The sequence below is a fragment of the Pieris napi genome, chromosome 11 (genome assembly GCF_905475465.1).
Source record: "Pieris napi chromosome 11, ilPieNapi1.2, whole genome shotgun sequence".
Lineage (NCBI taxonomy): Eukaryota > Metazoa > Arthropoda > Insecta > Lepidoptera > Pieridae > Pieris > Pieris napi.
The window spans coordinates 10,160,389-10,185,307 of NC_062244.1; the positions used below are offsets into that span (position 1 = coordinate 10,160,389).

The window sequence follows — 24,919 nt, forward strand, 5'->3', positions numbered from 1 at the left end:
ACCAATTTACAAAAAAAACTTGCAACATTCTTACGATTAAACACAAAATGGCAGTATTTTAAGTTAAATATATGGATCTGCATGAGAAAAAGCAGTTGCAGTTTGAGTTGCAGTCGAAATTGTGAAGAAAAATTTGCTATGGAAACATATATTTCATGACTGTTAATTTATAGGAATCGTAACAGTATTTATTGATGTACATTATAATTACGCAATGGGTAATAAAAATCAACGGTCTCGCATATACAAAATAATTTATATATATTTATTTAAACCAAAATCTGTTGTTTATTTCAAACTGTGTTTAAGCTTCATACAAATGAAGATCGGCGTTTTAATTTTGGTAAATTATATTGATGAATAAAATCAAACTAACGTCAGTTTGAAATGTGTAGAATAAAAAGCAATATGCCGCCATTTTTAATGTCAAGTTTTTTTTCTAAAATGGGTTAATATTATATAAAAGCCATGATTAGTGCAATTAATTCGACAAATTTGCCTTCGAGATTATGTTATCACAAATATTTGTACAAGTTTTGGGCTGTTAAGATATTGGTTTTATATTATAAGCAACTTTATTGTGAAAGCATTAAGCGTAAACTATGGATAATATATATTGTAAGTGATAAAAATAAACGCGGCAAGTCACAATCTTTAAATAAATAGCATTTTTCATACATGTTCTTATGCGATTATATGCTTAACACAATAGGGTTGCCTTAACGTTGTTATATATATATATATTTCATTTTTACAATAGGGCCAATTTAACAGATCACATTTGACATCTGTCAGTTGGTGTCGTAGTGAGGTGACCTGTTTAAAACACCGATTAAAGTATCGATAAGGACCGATTAAAAATTATTTATTCCTTTACAAGTAACCATTGAATTCGATTCTACTTATATCCTATAGTTCAAATGAAAAAACGATCCATTGATGCAACATTGTACCGGTGTTCAGTTCTCTTGAAAACCAATTAATATTGTTGAATGTTTAGAATTACTAGTGAAAGTTAATCGTAAAATTACTTACGATAATAAATATGTAAGCAGAATGGAAAAAAGTTTAGAAATAGTGTATAAAAAATTTGTTTTCTGTTAAGTCGGTTTACGGACGTGACAACAAAACATTGATGAAATTATTGCATACTTTTATGAATAAAATTGTATAATTTTTATTGAATTGTCACTATTTTGTATGGATACAAAGGAGTGAATCCTTGCATAGGCAAATCGAGTGGAAGAGAGATAGATGCGGCGCAAGCGTACAATGAGCGTAACCGGACAATGAGCTTTTTCATGCGTGCAGCCAGCGTTCAACGATTTATTAGACGTTGTCACGTCAACAATACATAATTATTGACCAATATGTGTCAAATGTGATTTATTAAATTGGCCCTACTATAGCTCCTTATTTTGTTAATGTTTAAATGGTACAATATATATTTTTACGTATGTAAAATTATTCATAATGTAAACATGTACAAAATGGCTTATGGATAACTCTGCATGTAAGTATCTTAATGTTTTAATTGTGAAATAGGGTCATTAGCCATTTAAAAGTATTTTATTGGTGTACGCTATTGGCCTACATAGTTCGAATGTTAGCGAGTCTTCACAATGAGATATGGTTAAAAAGGATTTTACGATGTCTTAAGAAATGTTGATATAATTGACAGCTAAAGGTAGGCCCTTAACAGTCGTACTCAGAGTCATCCATTAACACATGCAATTTAGTAAATATTTAAACGAGCAAATTGCAAATTAATTTTAATTTGATGCTTGAAGACCTATTTTCAAAAATCAATTGCTAACATTTCCTCGTTGTATTGAATGTTTTTTGTATTATTATTCTACCATTTGTGATAATGGAACACTCTCAATCGACTACGATCCGTATGACAGCGTACATAGTTTTCATAATTACCAAGTGTACAATATATAGCTCTATAGAATGACCAAACCTGTGTAATCATTAATAGTTAGTGCAATGCCATAGAGACAATTAGATTTAGGTGTTAAATAAATTATATTTTTAATCTGTTGTTTTATTAAACTGTACTGTGCCTGGGTTGACCACAGACTATTAAATATTATGCTAATTAAAATATTTATGAGAGTGCCGGAGATTAAAAAAACTAGTGCTGCTACAACCTTTTTGGTCTGGGCCCCTGATTTCTGTATCTGATAATTTGTTTCTTCTAATATACAAGTAGGTGATCGGCTTTATATACTCGTCGACTTTTTGTCTGTAAGGAAACGGATTTTCTACCTGTGTTCTTTAAGCGTGTTAAAAATTCGCACATATAAAGTCCTCTGGTGCATAGCGTGCTGGCGTTCGAACCTACGGTCTTAGGGTTGAGAGTCGCACGGTGAAGCCACTAGGCCAACACTGCTCTACATATTTACATACATAAAATAAATAGAATAGATTCAATATATTATAATAGAACAGGTTCTAATTAACAGAAACAGGTTAAAAAAATTCTCACTGTAGCCTTGACTCATACATGCAATCTAATTGAAATTCTGGAAATCGTACCACCTAAACTAAATCTAAAACGGTTTGAAAAATGATTTGGATTACTAAAACCATACGATCTCAAATTATGTTTTAGCTTGATAAAGACGTGTGACACTGTAAAATGTTCTAAGAGTACATTGTCTTCACATATAATTATTTAACAAATGTAACAAAATACTGTAAATCTATTTTAAAACAGTAAGTGTGGAGTTTCTTGCCCATTCTTCTCCACACGAAACTACCTTTTGGAAGGGGCAACTAGAATCTTTGTATTTTTTTTGACGTTCAAAAGTGCCATTTTAAGTGGTCTAATTGAAATAAATGATTTGACTTTGAATATAACATGTTAGAGCCCCTCATCATACCACACACATTCACTAACCGACTCCGCTGGCTAAAAATGTGTCATGGCTTCCGAACTTCCAGTGCTCACTGTCCTTCGCCACTTTTAATAATTGCTGGCTTTCAGCAGCTCCATAATCAGTCCTGAAAATGAGTCCACTCTTTGCATTGCAGAAATTATAATCTATGATGCCATCAAAAATATTACTTGTAAAAAAAACAAGTAAAAGGTCATCTATGTAATACCAAGTCGGTGAATTTTTTCAGTTCCTACCGACCTTCTGTTTTAAGTTATTACGTAGGTAGGTATCTTTATTATAACTTATGAATTAACAACATCTTATACTGACCATACCAATATTACAAATCATTCATGTTTTTAATAAATACATTGACTAATTTTATCTACAACGCAGTTATAGGGATCGCAAATGGTCTGAACTGCTTTGAGAAAATGGTGGTAGGGCCTTGCCTTTTTTTTGCTCGACTCGGCGCGGCGGGAACGACAGTGACGACATTTTAGATATTAGGAATGGCATATTACTACGTAAATTTTTTATATGTGACAAATTATTCTCTACGGCAAAAATTAAAGGTAAAATAGTTTTTAAATATTTGTACGTCTTGTAACATTTTAAAGTAAACGTGACAAAATAAACTCTAAACAAGTACGTTTATGGACTAACTTTGAAGATAATTGTGAAGCCTATCCATCAAAGTTCAAACAACCTAGTTAAACTAACTAACTAGGTAAACAGATACACTAGGTATTAGATAATATGCTAATACCAAACTTTGCAGCTGTTTATAGAAGATAGTTTCGCGTTTGTACAAACAAAACAATTTTATGATCCATATCTTCGTTAGGTAATCAATGTAGAACAACAAACACAGATCAACGCCAACGCTCTATTTTAACTGAAAACAAACATTTCTGAAACAAAACAACTTTGTTAGTTAGTTTATTTAATTTGAATGGAATATTTACACATTTAGGGTTCATATAAGATGTTTTGAAAACTTGCATAAAAATTCAACAAGCTTTCGTTTCCAGGCGACTACCATAGATAATTTTTTTATAGAATGGGGGTAAACGACCGTATGGGACAACCAAAAACGGCAGTCGTCGCATCCTATTTAATGGGTGCGTTGCCGGCCTTTGAGGGAAGAGTATAATCTTTCTTTAAAAAATTGGAGGTCTTCCAGGGAATGGGGTCTTCCCTGAGTCGATTCTACATTGCGCAAGTTCGCAAAAGAAATGTTTTGTGAAACGGACCGTGGAACACTTCCAAGTGATTATTAATAGTAGTAAATTATTTATTCCACAGACGAAGTAGTAGTAGTATGATAGTAGTTCTCAGTTCCCGCACTTAGACGCACATTTGGTCCGTTTTACGTTAAGTCCCGGCTTAATCCAGCCTAGGTCCTTCCAGAAGTTCAGAAGTTTCCTGGGCACTTCGCAGACTTCACGGAGCGACCTCTCTACTCCGAGGATTTCTCTGCACACTGCCACAGGGACCTATTTTTAATAATAAATAATAATATATATATAATAACAAAAATAAAATTATATATAATAAATAAATAAAATAAAAAGCCTTTTTATTTCTTGCAAAAGAACAGAGTTAACTTAATACTATTTTTACAAATATATTTTTAAGAAAGTAAATTAAACAATTATTATTATTATTTTTTCCTAATTTTTGTATCTCTTTCCCAATTATTATTTTGCAAGAACCATTCCGCAGGTGTAGGCCTCCTCCAGGGATCTCCGTGTATCTCGATTTTGGGTGAGCTGCATCCAGCTCGAGCCAGCTGTTTAAGCAATGTCGTCCGCCCATCTCGTGAGCGGTCTTCCTCTGTTTCGTTTCCCAATAGGGCCACCCCACCTGGTCACCCTTATGGTCTTGCTACATGACCTTTGAATGAAAATTATATATATAACACTATAATTATACAATACTAAACTATGAATTGATATACTATGCTAATTATTCTTAATAGCAGTAGGTAGGTAGGTAGGCTAGGGAAACCCGAGCAAAATGTAGAGCCTGGGCTCGTACTGCTATAATTGTTCATAGAATTTCATTTTAATTGAGATCATTGACTTCGTTAAGATTAATTGAGATTGACTTCATTAAATTTGTATCACTAAGGGGTTTTCATTATTATATGTTTTTGGTATTGCTATAGAAATCGCACGAAAAAAAAAGGAAGAGAAAGGGAAGTTTTATTATTAAATATTCCAACTTTGACTTAATTGAGGCTGTGCCTGATTTGCGTAATGATACACTTTATTACATATATTTTCTTTTTAATTCAATATTATTATGGATTAAAAGACTTAATAATAATTAATGCAGAACTAGATTTAAAGGTGCGTTTAATGCTTTGTCTATATTTACATTTTTTTTATTTAGCCAACACAAGGTAAATTTGGAAAGAAACAAATCGGTTTATTTTAAAATTATCCTTAAATTACGTACATATAGTTTCATAAATTCTGATTTAATTAAATAATATGATTTAATTAATGAAAAATGATATATTCACGATTTTCCCTATACATATAATTACATAATGATCAAGCGTCATACTGCGTTGATAGGTCTTATCAAGCAAATCAGATAACTCGTTTATCTTTGTGCGAGGTGGTGTGCGTTGATGTCGAATACTTCGGCCTTGTTATCGGAAAAGCGCGGGAAAAGCGGCTATCACCCGCCACTGGCTACGGGCTACGCTCAGTATTCTTCCGGTCGCCGTCAGCGATGGACGTCTCCGCGCGCGTGCTCGTATTTTTATTCGTAATCGCGCTCGTAACTGTCCGCGCTCACATGTCGCTTCCCTCTCACGATAACATCCTTAGAATACAACTTTGGGATGCTGAGGGGTTAGTCAGAGAACCCATAGCCACAGATACTCCGAAAATCGTAAGACACAAAACGAAAGTTGACTTATCATCCTTATATGATGCGATGATGGGTGATGAGTATGAACACGGTGTAGGGCGGTATGCAAGACATAAAGTTAGGCATAAGAGGCGTAGGCCGCGTCAAAGCGGGACCGATCTACCCTGGAGGTTCCATTCTGGGACAAAGGTGATGAACGTTGCGGTCTACGATGATGATGTGCCATGGAATGTGATAGAGGGAGCTGGTAGCGAGAACTCAAGTGCAGTGAGTGATACAAGTGCAAGTTACCAAGTGTATCATCGTGATGTGTCGCTGCCGATGCCGCTTCGACGAGACGAGGTAAAAATAACACATTTAATTTTAGTGACCTAAAGCCTGCAAAAAACTGAAGATAACTTGAATGAAACATGTTCCAAATATTTAAAGAACGGTGAATCACTATTATCAATATTACGATATACGTGGATATTATCAATGATTACAGTTGTTTTTCGATTGCGTGAAGATAAATTTTTAGGAAGAGATATTATCTTTATATTTTTACTAAAATTATTTAGAAACCAAATATAGTACATCAAATACGAATTAATGTTTCCAGGTTTTTTATAAATACACGCTAATAATGTTTCCGCTTAGCGTATTATGGGTAAGACAAACATTGTGTTGACTAATTACCTTTCAACGTATAGGTTGGCATTGTTAAAGGAAATTCCCAATTGTATAGGGTTACTAAAAACGTTTGCAGCAAACAGGATTTACTGGAACGACTAGGGGACTTTTTATAGGTATCCTGCGTCTGCAGGTGCGTTATACGAACCTTACTTTTAATTGAAATACGCGTACGTACTTGAGTTTTCAAATTCAGTATACATTCATAATTTATTCACGGGATTCATCAAATTAATAAAAACCCTGATTCACTTTAATCTATCCTTCAAAACAAGGATTGCGAGATCTTGCTTTTGAGATTGCTACTCAAGGTTTTTAAATATTCTATCTGAGTTAGAATTCCAGAGCTAATTACGAGGCCCTTACTCGCTGGGTACATTTTTAAGAATGAGATTAACATTTATTATGTTCAGGAAGCACTCTTGACACGAGACAACCCTTAGTCAATCAACTGACACAAAGAAATAAAATACCATGATTAAATTTAAAAGAAATTATTTTAATTTGGGATATGCTTATGCAAATATTTTGGCCAAATGAGAAGTGTTTTAAGGCATTACCACTAACATAAAATACTTAAATGAATTAATGTGTTTATAAGGAATTTATCTGCGGATTTATTACATGTGTAGGTGGACTCGGTAAATGCATAAAATTAATTGCTGCTATTTACAATTTCCGATTAATGAAGTCAAATTAGTTTTGTTAAGTATATTAGTCTTTGTTTTAGGATTTTTTTGTATTAGTTTTATTGCTTAGTTATAAAATAACTAAAGATACGAATAGTAATAAGGTGACGGTCCTCCGTACTAGTTTAAATTAATATGTGATAGCGGAAATTTGTCGCATTTACAAATTGTGTGTGTTACTTTTAGATTCATTTGAAAGTTTGCCAATTTCAATTGCAAATAGTTTCATAGTTTTGCGCTCATTTGAGTTATATATCTCAAATGAGCTATATATATATATCATATAACGTTTATTTCGCATAGAAGTGCTGTTAAAATATAATAGTTTTGATGTCTCACTAGAAATGTTGTGTTAATTATTAACCTCTTCGGTTAACGTTATTGAAATGACTTATTTATTATTTGATTTCATTTTGCTGGATTCGCCTATTATTTAGGAGTAATATATTAAATTACATAATTGCTATTTCTTAATGTATCTAAAGATTTGAGGCCGTTTGAGGCTGCGGTCCTCTTATTCAGTAAAAACAAAAAGAGTCCAATTGCACCTTACTAAACTTCTTTTACTAACTACTAGTAAAGTACTTTAGTTACGAGTGTAGACGTGACGTGTTTAATGTCAAAGTATCCAATATACATAATTACTATAACACAATATTAACAAAGTTGTAACGTTTCGAAATTTAAAATTTCGCAAGTGCTAAATATGATCGCTTGATGCATGTAACGTAGTTATGGGAGGGATATTGAACTGCGATTGAGTTATGACCCTCCCGTAGGTATCGATATGTAGAGAAAGATTGGGCCGTAATAGGTTTTATCCTCACCACTCGGAGGCTGCCCTTTAGGGATTCATTTAAGTAAAATTTTAAACATTCCCGCGTGTTTAAAATTTCTGAAGTTTTTTACCTGTAGTTAACAACGGTGTTATCGAAATAGTGAGTTGCATATAAGTGACATGCAAATTATCGTGATTTTTAAGCTGAGAAGAATTTTTATGTGTGATAGCCTAAGACGTTGATGAAATCTGATGAAATAAAAATGAGAAATTCATAACCTCTATCGCATATATATTTCACGTTTTTAGTTATCATAGTTTGCTATGGATATGTAATATATAAAATTCTCGTGTCACGGTTTTTGTATTCAAACTCCTCCAAAATGGCTCGATCGATCATCGTGAAATTTTGTGTGCATCTTAGTGTCTGCGATACGGACAACATCTATTTTTCATCCTCCTAAATGTTTAGGGTGGTCCACCCCTAAATTTATTTTTTAGAAAAAAATTTTATGATACAGCATACAAATATACATACAACCCTTAATTTTCACCCCTCTACGATCAACCCCTATTTTTTATTATAGTAGATAGTTATTTTTATTGAACTAAAAATGATTCCTAGAAATAATATACATGGCAAAACAACGTTTGCCAGGTCAGCTAGTACCATATAAAATTCATAACAACGTTCGTAAAATGAAAATAGCATTCGGCTTGTCAAAATTAAAAGAAAGCTTTCAAAGGCTCGAAATAAAAACATCGATATAGCGAATGTAATAACTTTCGTGACCGCGTGCACGCCTATCGCCCGCAGGCTGTCGATCGCCAATCAGCCGGATATTAGACACAAATCAATAATTTCCCTAGCACCGTCCACGCGAGACTAATGGAGTCTGATTGACTCGTACTGTCACGTATATTTAGTGTGACGCGCTGTAGAGGAAAAATGGAACAATTTATGAATCTTTTCGCGTAATTTTAAGTACATAATATTTATTCACTCATTAAAATTTTTATATCATTACTAGGCTTCCAAAAGAGAAATAATTATTTCTTCTTTACTATGAGATAGATTTAGTACGAAGTTTTAATATGATAAACAAGACTTACTTACGAATATAGCATATCAAACACATAAAAGTTCTTTATTTTTGAACGAAAATATCATTATTTACCAAAGACTGATTACGATTATTGCACACAAAATGTACTATTAAAAATGCATTAATAGATTAAAGAATATTTATTTGGTTAAAAGTTACTGAAAAAATAACTTTTAATATCCATAAACTAAAAATAGACTAGAAGAATTTCAATCATAGATTACATTTTATAAGTGTAAGCAATACGCTCTTTGGCTCACCGCACATATTTCTACGAACGGACAAGGTTTTCAATATATTCATTCCATCCATTTTTAAATTAACAAAAAGCTATATTTCAACTTCACCTTTTAAGTTTATGAAATCATTCCATTGATTGCAATTCAATTGGAGAGTAGGTTAGTTGGTTTTTTGTATTGCGTGTGCTTTATTGCGTATTTTATTACCTTTAAGTATAGATACAACCTGTATTTACCCTTTCAACAAAGTAATTTTACACAATACAATTTTGTGTATTAACTGTGATGTGCGCGAGTTTGTCAGCACGCTGTCTTATTGACTGTATTCAAGAAACGGTAGCAAAATACAATTTGACGTTTGACGCGGAAGGTTTTTTGTAATTAATTTGGAAGAAAAAATATCCGTCTTAAGGAACCTATATAAACGTAGACATCACGATTACAATTAAAGTTATAACTATATTTTCTTCAAACAATATCTTTATGAATTACCTACCCTAGAAAATGCAATTCTCTGCGGATAAAGATAAGTTCACAAAGGAATTGTATTTGTAAGAACTTTGTGACTATGCCAAAGCTAAACAAGCTTATTCCTTAGCTTCTTTAAAGCCGTAGGGCCTTTATTTATTTCTAAAATAAACGGTAGCTATTATAAAGGTATTTATAAATTTGTAATATTCTTAAGAGTTTCTAGATACAAGGGATAACGCGTTAAGTTACTATTTTTTAATAGAAAAAATATTGCTTTTCTTGTTTCTTTAATACGTGTTACAGCAAAATAGTTTTTTCAATAATTTTGATAAACACAGTTTAGTCAGTTAAGGTTAAGGTTCAGGTAGTTCACACTTCAACCAAACGATCTATTCGCGAGAAAATAAATATTTCTAGAATCAAACAATCTTGTTTCTTGAGTACGTGAAACAGCAGAACAGGTTTTTGAAGTTATATTTCTTTTGGCGCGTTAGGGAAAAATAATGAGAGTAAATTTTTATGATGCGCGCACACACCGTCACAAAAAACCGACACCCTGAATTTAGCTATTGTCAACATTTTAGTTTTTTCTATTGCTAGTGTCCTTTTTTCTACAATGGTACTCTATATACTCTATATTATATACAATTTTTGAAAAGATTTTTATCTTGTTACGCTAAAAAAGTATAACTTCTAACACGTGTACATGAGTACACACACGTTATTTATTATAATATTGATAAACATAGTTTATAATTAAAGTGTAATTCACACTACGATCGAAGGAGCAATGTCCAGTAATATTTCTGTTTGGAATCAACACAAACGTCCAGCGCTGACACAAATGTCAATCAAATAAGACTGATTCATGAATGTTAAGTGAAAAAACAAGTATTTTAAGTGGTCTCTATATATAGTGTTCTCGTCAGCGTGCAAACATAAATATTTGATATGTTTGGACTGTTTATCTAGTTATCATCACGTAGTGATGTCGCAACAAATTATACAACTAATTCACACCTCGTGTGTGCTCATTTGTCACGTAATGTGATTTCCGCTACACGCTGCTATTGTAACATTAGAAACTGGTAATCCCCCGCAACTACATCTGGACTACCTTTTTTTTAATGAGTCAAGTCAAGCTCGACATGCTTGACGCGGGGCCTGTGGCGCTGGAACACTGAAATCCTTCTGCTATTCAGAGGGGTAGCGAGACCCCAGTAAAAACACCTCAGCCCTATACACGTCCTTAATAAGGGCCCTCGGGGTTCACAGGCATTCTACCCAAGGGAAACATCTAGACTACCTACTATCTGGGTCGCTATGAATTCCGGCATCCATCAAAATCTTTGCAGGCACTAAATTCTTCCTAGCCTACTCGGAACGCATTATTCGCTGGTTTGGTTACGAATAAAATCGAAATTGTTATCGTGTAGCGCTTATCTCGATATAGATTATAGAATTTCGCGACCAAATTAAGGCGAAAACGAAAGATCCAGCGAGTCAAACTTCCAGTTTTTAATACAGAATAAAATATTGTAGGTCACCCAAAATGTATGGTATCCAGATTTACAAAATAATTCAGCTTCAAAACCGTTGGTCTTGGCATCAGATTTGTAATGTTTTCTAACAGGCAAGTAGGTTATCAGCCTGACACACGCTGTCAACTATTTGAGTCTAAAACCTCAAAGCCTTCCCCATACGAGCGTTGTAAGAATAGAAAGAAAACTCCATTTAAGTCCAAAAACCTTGAGGTTGTTCTAGAATGAGAGTCGCACGCCTAGGCCTACTACGCCCACACTGCTCCAAATTAAGATACATATACATATACGTCAAAGCGGTCCGCTTAATTTTGGATTCTATTTATACCGAAATCAATCGCACTAAATTATGTAAACAAACGGCTGATAGTGATGTTTGATTTGTTGGAATTTAGCTACGTATTTCTAATATCAGTTTAATAAATAATTAATCATGCGTGAACGATAGTAATAATTGTGCGTAGTAACAGAATAAATACCACATATCGTCTTTGTGTAGTTAAAATAAACATTTGTACATAAGTACTTCAATAAAACAATACAATTCGAACAAATGAACATCATGACAAATGAAAAAAAATTCAAACGATGTCGACGTCGTTTTGTGGCTCACGTGCATGTCCCTCTAGATTTTTTCTCTTTTGGAATGATTCGAAAACGTGTTCCCGTAAATCTTTAATCTTATGTATTTTGTATTAATAACTCTTCTTACGATGACTCTGTGCCGCTGTCAGACCTAATCCCAGATATATTTCTAGTATATAAAATTATTATCGCGAACGTAACAATTTATTTTCGCTCAAAGAGTCGAGTGCTGTGAATCGATATAAAGTAGTGGCTACTTAGCCGAGAAAGGTGAGATAAGTCTTCCGGTTCACAAAGAGTTAGAGCGGGCGTACACGGACTGCTCGAGCAGTTAACGGCTGACCGACGTACACGGACCGCTCGAGCGGTCGGCGTTGACTGCTTGAGCAGTCGGTTGTTGACTGCTCGAGCTGTCTCTACCAACCGCTCGAGCAGTTGAATTTCTACCGCAGTCTAGTCATGAATTCTGACGAGGAAGCACTGCTTTTGCTGCTTCTGCTCAAGCGGAGACGACGGCGCAACGTCAGAAGAGAAAATTTTGGGTTCATCCAATTTTGGAATTAAGAGAACAACATGGACAATTCTATCATTTGTTTATGGAACTTAGAAGTGATGAAGAAAAATTTTTCAACTATTTTAGGATGTCAGTGTCTTCGTTTGATGAAATGAATAATATACTAAGCGAGGCCAGAAGAGAAGGGAGGGGGAGGTCGTAGAGCTGTCGACTGCTCTAGAGCCGCCGACGGCTCGAGCAGTCAGTGTATGCCTCGCGACTGCTCGCGAGCGGTCGACAGCACGATGGAATTTCATCATGTAGTTGACGGCTTGAAGCGGTCGCAACTGCTCGAGCAGTCGTGTGTACGGCAGCGAATGAATGGCTATAGTTCACCGCGCGGTCGCGGCTTCAAGCAGTCGGTCATAACTGCTTGAAGCAGTCCGTGTACGGCTGGCCTTAGATATCCGTCAGATATTACGGGGTCGAGAATGCCTTAATAAAGGCTTTCATCATAGAAGTACTTTGAAATAAAGTTATAAAAGTTACTCGTCCATGAACAATGGAGTCGATATGCTGTCTATTTTTTTCTTTATCTGACAATTAAATAAGCTAAGCACAGTGTACTGGCATTATATCACCATAGATAAAAGTCTTATGGATCTGTGTGTCAAATTGAGTTTTATATGTGATAAGAGATAACTCCATAGACTGTTACTGACGGCTTTTTCTTTACTGTTTGGTATAACTTAAAAGAGCACTTTTAATTATTGTTAGTCTACCTATAGACTATAGTTACTTAATCTGTATATTTTGACAACAAAGACTGTCTGTGTTGTATATTTAATTTATAAGTTCTATGAAAGATTAGGCGGTATGGTCGAAAGACTATAGCCTGCGCCATGGGCGAAAAAAAAAATTAAGTATAGACTATACTGTCAAGTCGTTGCGACGTTGGTCCGACGACATGGTGTATCTCGCCAGCGGTACATGGACCCGGCAAGCCCATGCAACTGAACTTTGTACGGGGTTGGAAGAGGCATATTATGCCCTATCATGGGGCTCTTAAGACTAGAGTTAAAAAATGTATTACAATTATTTAATTATAAAAATTTTATAAATAGAAGGCTTTATTATTTTTACCTCTGTAACTGTTTACTCATCGATTCACGATTCTGGTACACTGATGCACTCGGGCCTAAGCCATGTGAGCACAGTTTTTTGTTATAGGTTGTCATCTTGTAGAAATTTGCGGGTTATTCTTGCTGTATTAAATACACATTTAAACCACTGTTTTTTGAAGGATGCAATGGCTTTTGGGATGTCTAACAATTTGATAGATTCATGTAACTGTTTTGGGATTTTTCCGGTGGTGTATAAAGTGATAGGGACTATTGATATTTTTAATATTATACTGTCAAGGGTATAACATTATTCTAATTACAAATACACCAAACCAACTGTAAAATGAAATCGTAACCAAATACGATCACTCCTTTTTGTGAGAAATGTATCTCATTAATTAATTAAATTCCCCATGCTCCCAGTCCAATTAAAATATAATTCACAACGAGGGTAGCATTCATAGGGGCTACATTAACTTAGGTAGAAGTTATTCTAATAAAATGAAATATTTCTATTTATTTGATTTTTTTTTTCTATAATGGATTTTCTAGTGTTGAACAGTCATGTATTCGTAAACATGATAAGAAACATAGACTTAAAATTTGTGCTTGATATTTTTGAAGGTCGTGACAAGATTGTGTTAAATTTGTGTATTATATACAAGAATCTTTTGAAAATTTATTAAAGTAAAGTAAATCATTTAATCATATAGGTAACATAATTTACACTTATGACTCGTCAGTACATATTAATGCTTCTAATTTTACATTTACTGCCAGTTCTCAAATCAAGGGCGTAGAACGGGAGAGAAGAACTGGCAATAAACTCTCCGCCACTCTTTTTAATCGCCATTTTTTTTTGGTTTACAAAATGTTTCTAAGGAGCTGCAACTATTACACCATGTCCCATGTGACATTTTAAGTAATTAATAATAATAACAACAAATTAAAAAACAAAGATTTGTCCTCTATCAGCAGGAGGCATGGTGAAATAGGAGCACGCACTTACATTCTCGTGGGATCAACACGCAAACACATAGTCGAAATAACCAACATCACCGCATACACGAATTCAAGTATAATATTTGTATTTATACATCTAGCTTTAGAATTATGAAATATAATATGACAGTTGTACTTAGATTCATCCATTGTGTTAGGATTATGTTTTATATCTAAATCGACAAGTATTGAACTTAATGCTCAAACAATTGAATTAAGGAAGCATGAACGGTAAAAGAATTGTTGCATCTCACTATACAATATTGTGTTCTTATTAAAACCTATTTTCTTTAGTAAAAGTTACTTATAATGATTCTTATTACGGGCTAAAGCTTTTTTTTAATAATAATAATACTTTTTTTAAAAGGGTTGTGACAAAAATTCATATATCGCTAGTCCCCACACTAGGGAGCCCTGTGTTGTGGCTAATTAGTTAACAATTGTTCCGTGGTACATCGTACGTACAAAATTTAGTGTTACAACTAGATATGTCTATGTTACAACTATATAAGAAATTAAGTGCGTGTGAATGTGTGAGTGTGTGTTTATAGATAAAATCTTTTGCGTAGACTATAACGCTAAATATAAAAAAGCCCATACAAAATTATAGTTTAAGTTTCAAGTTCAAAAATTGAGCGATCGCGTGACGGGAAAATATCAGCTAACTTGTAGAAGCATGGAACTAAAATTATGCCTCATTAAACAACTTCCATGCAATGTTATTACTTTTTTCAATGTTCACTTATATTATAAAACATTGAATTTATTAGGAAAGTGATGGGATCATTCATGTTGTGCGTAACTCCGGGTAATACACCGACGGCTGATAACCTCAAATAAGATTCAAAAACATAATGAATAACTACGACTCAGGTAAAAATTATAATATATGTTCCTACCCAGTAAACATAATCTTAATTGAAAATGTCAAATGTTACCTTTTTCAGGACTTTTGTTTTAGAATAGTGGGCAAACGGGCAGGAGGTTCACATGATGGACATTCTCATTGCTAGAGGGCTCGCGACTACGTTGCCTTTCAAGAATTTGTACGCTCTTTTCTTGAAGGACCTTAAGTATCCTTCCAATTTCTAAAAGGCCGGCTACGCACTCGCGAGCTCTCTAGCATTCAGATGACATCATGCACATCAGATGATACTCCTGCCCGTTTGCCCAGTTCTATAAAACGGTAACTAAGTTGTAATGAAACTTAATAAGGCATTTATTTGCGAAACGAATATTTATAATTAAATATGTCTGAATAGATAATTATATTATGAAATATAATTGATATGATTTAGCGTGTGTAAATTTAAATAGAGAAACCGTAAACAGTGGTTTTAATATAAAATTAATATCAAACCGTATGTATATTAAATTTAACTCTATTCTATACTAGCGTTTACGTTATTAACATTTCATACATATTCGCCAACGTTCAATTTTACATTAATGTAAGTACAAGGTCTAATTGGCCATTTCTGCTTCAATGGCGAGGTTAAGGTTGTATATAAAAAGGAATAAAGTCGGATATTTGACTCGGACGTCACCTATTTACCTTGATGCTGGCTTATGGGCATTTTATCACTTGATTGATCGTTTGGAACTTTATCAAGAACCTTATCAAAATATGTGCGCATTTAACATTTGCTCGAACGGTGAAGGAAAACATCGTGAGAGAACCGACATGTCTTAGATCCAAAAAGTCGACGGCGTGTGTCAGGCACTGGAGGCTGATCACCATCCTGCCTATTAGATTGACAAATGATAATGAAACAGATACAGAAATCTGAGGCCCAGACCTAAAAATTTTGTAGCGCCCTTGAGTTATTTTATATTTATAGTATAAAAGGATGGTAGAACATTAATCGGGGACACTGAACTGAAAGAAGATAAATAAAACTTTCGTGAATATTATCCCATACGATCAGTGACCATATCATTACATCGAATCTTTTGATGATAATTCATCGCATACGTATATAAGAATTCCTCGTAAAACTCACTGTTAAAAATTATTGGAATTTCACTTACCTACCGTTATTGCAAAGGAATTATCAAGTTACAAAATTGCAGAAAACTTTGTTTTTCGAAAATACTAGTAATCGAATCAAGAAATTTTTGTTTAAATGGCTAAGATGAATCCTTTCTCAATTTTGTTTGATTATAATCTCAGGTTGATATATTACATTACTGGTATTGTTGTTTAAAAAACTGCTAACCCCTCCCTGAGAAACACCAGTGTTGGCCTAGATCCTCAAGATGTTTTCCTTTACCATTCGGGCGACTGTTAAATGCGCACATAGATAGAGAGTCCATAGGTGCAGAGCCGGAGATCGAACGAACGACCTCAGGGATTAGAGGCCAAAGAAATCAGTGGGCCAACACTGCTTATACTTATAAATACCTATAATTGTTTCTTTATGTTTTACACTTGCTGTTTTCTTGCATTGCCTACCCTTATTTATCGTACATTAAAGTAATCGTAAATTATACGATAAATCAAATTATATAATTAATATGTCATCTAAAATTATGCATCATGCATTTAAGTCACCTAATTATTGTTTTAAAACTTAAGAAAGCAATAAGTTTGTCCCGGACAGTTTTATATTTCATTAATAGAGTTTTTTTGTATGGCAGGCAATTGAGCCTATGGCCATAAAGCTGCTGCGTAGATATGCATCTTTAAAGACCGGCGACGCGGTTGTATGTTGAAGACCTAAGACCTATGAAGGAAGACTGGCAGACGAGTCCACATCTCACTGTTTCAGAAGTAGAAGCATAGAGAAGTGGACTAAAGATTTCCAGCCATCTTGATGGTGTGGAGGAATCTGGAATAAAATTCTATAATTTTCTTATTAGCGTATCTTATTAACGTAGGAGATAACAGTTATCTTTTACATAAGATTTATGATAAAAGCTTATATCGTTCCATCTCACGGTACATGTTGGGGATTATTTGCATACAAATTACGGAAAGCTTCTTTGATAAGATAATTTCTAACTTCTGTTTATTTCGAGCTTTTTAAAGGCACAATTTATATGCGTTGTTTTGTTTATTATTAAGTAGCAGAATTAACATAGAAACGCCTTTCGAATTTGTTAGGTATAATAATTTACCAGTTAAGGAATATTAACGAGGTACCAGAAAACAAACAACCATTTGTATACTTGAAATATTTTTTTCGTAGCGAATCGAACCCAATAGTGCATTAACACAGTAGCAGCTTGTGATATGATCAGTTAATGAACCTCTGACGATTAAACTCAAAAACTTCCGAGCCAAGCTTTATTTTTCCAAAATTATAAAAACGCAGTCCTGCAAAACCAGGACAGGCCGATAGTATTTAATAAAGTATCAAAATTATGTTTAGGGACTCAATAATTAAATAATAAATAACGTAATTCATAAGTTATTATTTAAATATCTAAGATTAAATTTAAAATTAATTTAAACAAACATTAAAGAAAACTAACAATTATAGCTGTTTATTAAACCGCGATAACATATATCTTAATGATATAACAGATAAAACACGTCTACAATAACATTAATGTGCGACAGATTAGATTAAATATCTCCTTTCTGTTTATAATCTATGTCTTAACGCTTAGCTTTTAGATATCTGTACTTTATCTGTGGACCGACATAGACTTTTAACTTAATTGTTTTAATTAAAAATTAAGATAGTGGTTTATATCAACTTAAGGAATATCGACGCAATTAAGATAGCATGGTAAAGTGAAGGCAGGTTGACCTGTCTCTTTTCACTACATCGAAAATACAATTTGACAGAAAGAGACAGATAAGGGCGAGTGAAAATTCGATAAGTCATTCCTCACTTTTATGCTTAAACCTTATTCTAGAATAAGACTAGATCTTGGCGAAAAACGTAGATAAATTCCTTTCACTTGTTTTTGAGTTAATATTACGTAATAATAAGTCTTCTTTTCTAGTGTTTCATTGGTAGGTACTTACCTAGGCGTGGTTAAAGAGAGTTTGTCTAAATAATAAGTTTTACTTAAATAGAGGTATAGGTTCGACCCCTCATTAAAAAACAATTATAAATAATGAAACTGTCTAGTCTTAGTCTATTTAGTCTTCACAAATGAAAATGTTTTAACCCTAATCCTTAAACTCCTAACAATCTCAAATATTTAGCAATTTCTTGATAATATCTGGCCTTTTTATAAATTAACAGTTAATTGGAATGTCACTCGTGATATATGAAACTCATTTAGAACAAAACTGTGACTAGTAATTTTTTTTCAACTTATAAACCCGAACCTCCGGAAAACTATTCAATGTTGCGTGCGACATATTTAATTTATTAGTTAAGAATTTAATAGCCGAGACCTAATAAGTATATCAGTTGTACTCGTCAGTACAATAGTGTCTAACAATAAATGCCCCGCTGTGCTGAGAAGCACCCAATTAAGTCCTCTAGTTCGGACAATACGTAGGAGGAACTAAACGTTGAGCGCTGTACGTAAATTATACGATGAACAAGCCAATACCAATCTTAATCTTTAGGCATAGAATCGATATTCGTTTGAAGTCTATTGTTCCGCATTTTTCCATAATTGATAATGCTAATGAAAGCCGAGTAAGACATATGAGCGGGCTCTACAAAATATGGGATACGATCTTGGTTTTAAGTCATAGTGATCAATGTATTTTTCTAATTAAAGTTCTTTTTGGAACTTGATGTATGTAGTTAGTATAGACTTTTCACTATTCAGTAAATTTAATTTTTTATTTTCTTTTTGTATATATTATAAAGGATAGTCTTATAATATATACTAAAAAGGGGCGATTGACCAACCAAGCAACTAAAGTTATGTATGCTATATTAATTAAAAGGAGAAAAATGCTTGAATTTCCGTGATGAAAAATTCTGTAGATACTATCAATTTATTATGTTAAAAACCCATACTAATTTCAGTATTGATAATTAAAGTGCTCATAAATGCGGCAGTGTTGGCTTAGTGGCTTCAGCGTGCATTTCTGAGGTCGTAGGTTCGCTCCTCGGAGCACCAATGGAGTTTCTGTCTATGTGGGCATTTAACATTCGCTCGAACGGTGAAGGAAAACATCGTGAGGAAACCGGTTTGCTCTAGACCCAAAAAATCCACTTACTTGCCTAATAGATTAACAAATGATCATGAAACAGATAGTGTACAGAAATCTGAGGCCCAGACCTAAAAAGGTTGTAGCGCACTTTTTTTTAATATTAGCAGGATATTGTTTTAAATTTCTTACTCTATAACTTAAACAAAAGAAAATCGTGGAACCGCGTGGACCTCCTACGATTTCCACAGACCGACATCAAATCCTCATAAAGCGGAGAAGATGGCAACTCCACTATTCTGTTACCCAACAATGCATCCACGGTATAATTTGTCACATAGACCTGTCACAATACCATTCTTATGCATAGTATTACACTTAAGGCAGTGTTCACAATCATGTATAAAGGCCGAGTTAAAAAAGATTTAAACATAATGGACTTGCTTCGATTTAAATAATTTAGAATATGTTATTGGACTCGTTTGTTGTACATGCATTTGGAAAGTACTTAAATCATTTTAATGGCTTGTTGTATGAGGTCTCTTACCGTTTTTAGTTCGTGTATAAGTAAACGTTTTTCACGACTTTCAAGTGTCGAAACCTATAGAGTTTATAACATGTCGATATTCAAAGTACGGAGCCGAAAACAGAATATGAATTAGTTAAAAAAATTTTAGTGTTCTTCATAAACTTAATACATACTTCACTTAAAGATATTTGTCACGTTTATTCATTTTCAAATCGACCCAGGAGTAATAAGGACAAAATTATTATTGATTGTGTTGATCGCTCCTGCCTCGTTTCAACACCGTACGAGCCGTATCAATACAAAATTTCATCAACATCACCTTGATGGCTGGAAGTCTTCCACACTCCGTTTCCCAAGAGATTTTCTTTTGCAAACTGTGGAATCGACTCCCGGTGGGGGTCTTCCCTGAGAGGTACGACCTCCAACTATACAAAGTTAGAGATTACTCCTCCCTCAAAGGCCGACAACTCACCCACTCAAAATGGGTGGCCATGTGCTGCGATGACTGCCCTTTTTGGACGTCCCGTACGCTCGTTTGCCCCCCGATTATATAAAAAACCAATTTGTAGCGTTTGTATGAATATAGAGAAAAGTGGTTCGAGAAAATTTCATATCTAGGACCAAGCAATTGAGGTATCTCCGAAAGAAATCATAAAATTAATCTAAATCTTTACAGAGAATATAATAATATTTATAATACACAAATGCACAAAACAGAAGAACTATTAAAACAATAACTAACCTTAAATAATACAGTATTTACAATTTTCTTAATCTACAAAGTAATAATAAAAATAAATAAAATGAAAATCAAAACAAATTCAAAAAGTTTGGTCCCTGTGGCAGTGTACCTTTAACGCTGGCAGCATTTCCTTGCTGTATTGCGATACTTATTCGTTATCTAAATCTAAAGGCAGAACACAAAAATTTGTACAATGTTTTGTCCAGTGAGACCTCCAGTAAACAAACAAAGCTGATAAAAGAAACAATACCTACAAATATGACTATGGCTTCTATGAAATCGTTAACAGATGGGTATTTGATAGAAGCTTGGGTCCAGTATTGTTTCATAATAGGTGATTTATTGCTACACGATCATCGCTGTCAATACTGTGATTTATTAACGTAAGCTAAATAGTAAAAATTTCTAATGCGTGGGCAACTTGTAAATGTAATTCGGTAATATTAAAACCTCTAGTTAAGGTCTAAATATTGTATTGTTTTTATTATATTTAACACTTCGTTACATAAAGATTGTACTTAATAAATAAGGAAATCGGCAAAGCAATTACAAGCAAACTCTTCCAAGTGCCTATCATATTAGGGAAAAATAAAATACTGTTGCAGAATGTGAGAAATCCTAAATGACATACTATTATAATACATATAGTACGTATAATATTTATATGTATTAAAATCATAATTATTGAAGGGGATTTCCCTGATAATTCGTTATAAAGTTATATGGTATGTGTATGAAAGAATGCGGAAAAATATTGTCCAATTATTATTTTATTAAATCTAAAACAATAAAAACATAATAATAATCACACTTTATTCATGACAGAAATATGGTTGTTATAAATTTGATTTAACAGTTAGTCTCAACACTTGTGTTAAGGGTCACTAGAATTCATTCATTTCGTAGTACGTGTATGTATAAAACAATTTGTTTAAGACAACTGTAGACTTAGTGTTACATCTAATTAAACAAAAGTCATATAAGTACCTTAAGTATTCGTGTGTAAGTACGTGAATGGGTGTATGTGCATATATTAGACTCTGTATTTTAAAGTGTGGATGTGAGTTGTTATAACCGTGCACGGAACCATACAGTCCTCTGTAGAATCGATATCCAGTGCGTTATGCGTGCGTAAATAATTTTATTTGTGAGTTTATATCTGGATAGTTTGATTATCTCAGAATCCATAGATTGGGAGATTTAAATTAAAGCTAAGAGATAGCTTTCTTAATAGGGTTTTGTTTTTAGGTAGTTTGATATCATATTTCTTACGAAAACTCCCATTGGTCACATACCTATTTATAAATCACGTTTGGAACTGAAAGAGTACCTAATGATGTTACCAAGGAACAAACTATGTAGCAAACTGATTGTTAAAAAATAAATAAATCAGTGGCGCTACAACCTTTTTGGTCTAGGCCTCAGATTTCTGTATCTGTTTCATGATCATTTTTAAATCTAATAGGCAAGTAGGTGATCAGCCTCCTATGCCTGACACACGCCGTCGACTTTTTGGGTCTAAGGCCGTTTGAGAGAATATGCGGACATAGAAAGAAAGTCCACTGTTGCACACCTGGGGATCGAACCTACGACCTCAGGGATGAGAGTCGCACGCTTAAGCCACTAAGCCAACACTGCTGTCTGATTGTTACTAAAATTATATTGAGTTCGGAATCGGAATTGTTCTTGTTGTTACAGGGTAAGCCTGCGAATAGTGGGACACAATACGATGTGTATGACGTCACTAAGCTAACAATTTATGCATGGGCCTTAATGGTTGCCATCAGCTTCTATTTGCGAAGCTTTCTATGAAATTTTATTCGTTAATGGCTTATATCTCCAAATATTGGGTCTTTATGTTTCTTCCTAAACTGTTTCTTGTACTATAATGTTTCTTTTAATATGTTTCGCTTCTGTTCGGAAAGTTGTATTGTAGGTCGTTACAGTGCTAAATTACATTTTTTATTATGTGTGTGACAACACTTAAATCATTATAGTTATACAGTAAACTTTTGTGAAATAAATTACACGCAAATAATTAATTAGTTCGCATAACTGCTACGCTGATGCACTTTTTGTGAGGACTTTTTACTACAATTAAATCATAGAAAAGCTAGCATCAAATGATACCAGTGTATGGTTCTATTAACTTGAAGATGCGTTTGAAATATATTGTGTCATAAGCGGCGCGGCAAATGTTGTTGCCATATAAAGATTATAACAGTAAAAATATCGCTAATTAAAAATGGAGGTTGGTAGCACGGTGAATAAAATTTTTATTTAAATATTTAATGTCAATTCATACAAAAAATTTACCCTTATCACTTAAAAAAATATTTAATAATAAATAATCGGTTAAGAACGAGAATCCTATTTATATGATTTAAAAAGTTCCTTTACTTATTTAAAATGAAACGGCTTTTTATTATAGAGTACGAACAGCGCACAGGCTTTTTGTGCATTGTTTGGTATTTCTATTTAGAAAACACCAGTAAATATCTGTTATAGCAAGAAACAGAGTCAAGCTAAATATAAAGTTAAATCTTGTACATAAACAATATGAAAGCCATAAACATGCTTCATGGTCGTCTGGCGGCTGACCTTTAACTGTGGTGTCTTCGTAAATCGGAACCTCGTAAATTCCCGCAAAAGGTATGAAGTTTTAAATGTTTAAGTAATCAAAACAGCGTGCTGAGTAGACAGGGTTTTTTTATAGAACAGGACGAAAACGGGCAGGAGGCTCACAAGATGTTAAGTGATCAGCTCGTATTGCCATAAGGTTCGCTAGTGCGTAGCCGGCCTTTTAAGAATTGATATATTTTTTTTCTAGAACAGGACGAAAATGGACAGGAGGCTCACCTGATGTTAAGTGATCAGCTCGTATTGCCAGAAGGTTCGCTAGTGCGTAGCCGGCCTTTTAAGAATTGATATAATTTTTTTCTAGAACAGGACGAAAATGGACAGGAGGCTCACCTGATGTTAAGTGATCAGCTCGTATTGCCAGAAGGTTCGCTAGTGCGTAGCCGGCCTTTTAAGAATTGATATATTTTTTTTCTAGAACAGGACGAAAATGGACAGGAGGCTCACCTGATGTTAAGTGATCAGCTCGTATTGCCAGAAGGTTCGCTAGTGCGTAGCCGGCCTTTTAAGAATTGATATAATTTTTTTCTAGAACAGGACGAAAATGGACAGGAGGCTCACCTGATGTTAAGTGATCAGCTCGTATTGCCAGAAGGTTCGCAAGTGCGTAGCCGGCCTTTTAATAATTGATATAAAACTAAAGATTTTTAAAACAGTATTTTATTCGTAACTCCTTACTGGCGAAGTTGCGATTTTCAGAAGACTTTTTAAAAATTTCTTACCATGTTAAGTGATACCTAGTCGCTAGTGCGTTGCCGACATTTTAAGAATTGATACGCTCTTTTCTTAAAGGACGTAAGGAAGTACCTACTGCTTCCCTTAAGTATTATCAACCAACGTTTATATACGATTAGAATGTTACTTAAATTTGCGCTTGGATATCGTCAATCTACTGCTGAAGTATTCTTTTAAAATGGCATATCATAAGGTTGAGCATAGAATTTCGTACTATGGTAGGGGAGCCCACGATGCTAAATGGGGATTTACTCGAGCGTCGTAGAGACCTATTGGGATGCAAAGCTTAGATAAAAAGAAGAAAAAAATGTTATATGATAAATTCCTTTTCATCGGTGGGGGAAGCGGCTATAGATAGTTAAATATGTAAAAAAAAACTGTTGCATGGACATCCTCGAGCGCGTCAGATATTGATAGCATCTATGCCCTACGTATTTTTAATAATGTACGTATGTTAATCTGATCGTTTGCATGATGCGGGTGGTTGTATTTAAGGGTTGAAAATTAAAAAAAAAAAAAATTATCGAGCGCGTCAGATTTTCTAAGGGAGTGTTAAGTGCACCAAAAAAAAGCTCTCATTCACTAATCTGACGATTTCGATGGGACGCAAACCCACAGCCATTTTCTTAATTTGCAAAAAAAAATCGCAATTTTGAAATACTCAAGCGCGTCAGATTAGAGATATATGTGGTTCATCTTTATGTTCTAAACGTACTGTCTCATAA

At 33.9% G+C, this 24,919-nt stretch overlaps 1 protein-coding gene across 1 annotated transcript in view; it reads left to right on the top strand.

Annotated features, from left to right (window-relative positions):
• The first annotated feature begins 5,599 nt into the window (after positions 1–5,599).
• LOC125053854 (G-protein coupled receptor Mth2-like) overlaps positions 5,600–24,919 on the top strand; it is a 93,100-nt gene continuing 73,780 nt past the window's right edge. Inside the window, exon 1 of the mRNA XM_047655446.1 lies at positions 5,600–6,119. Within this exon, the coding sequence (XP_047511402.1) occupies positions 5,637–6,119 (483 nt within the window). The 5' untranslated portion in view covers positions 5,600–5,636. The remainder of the gene's footprint in view (positions 6,120–24,919) is intronic.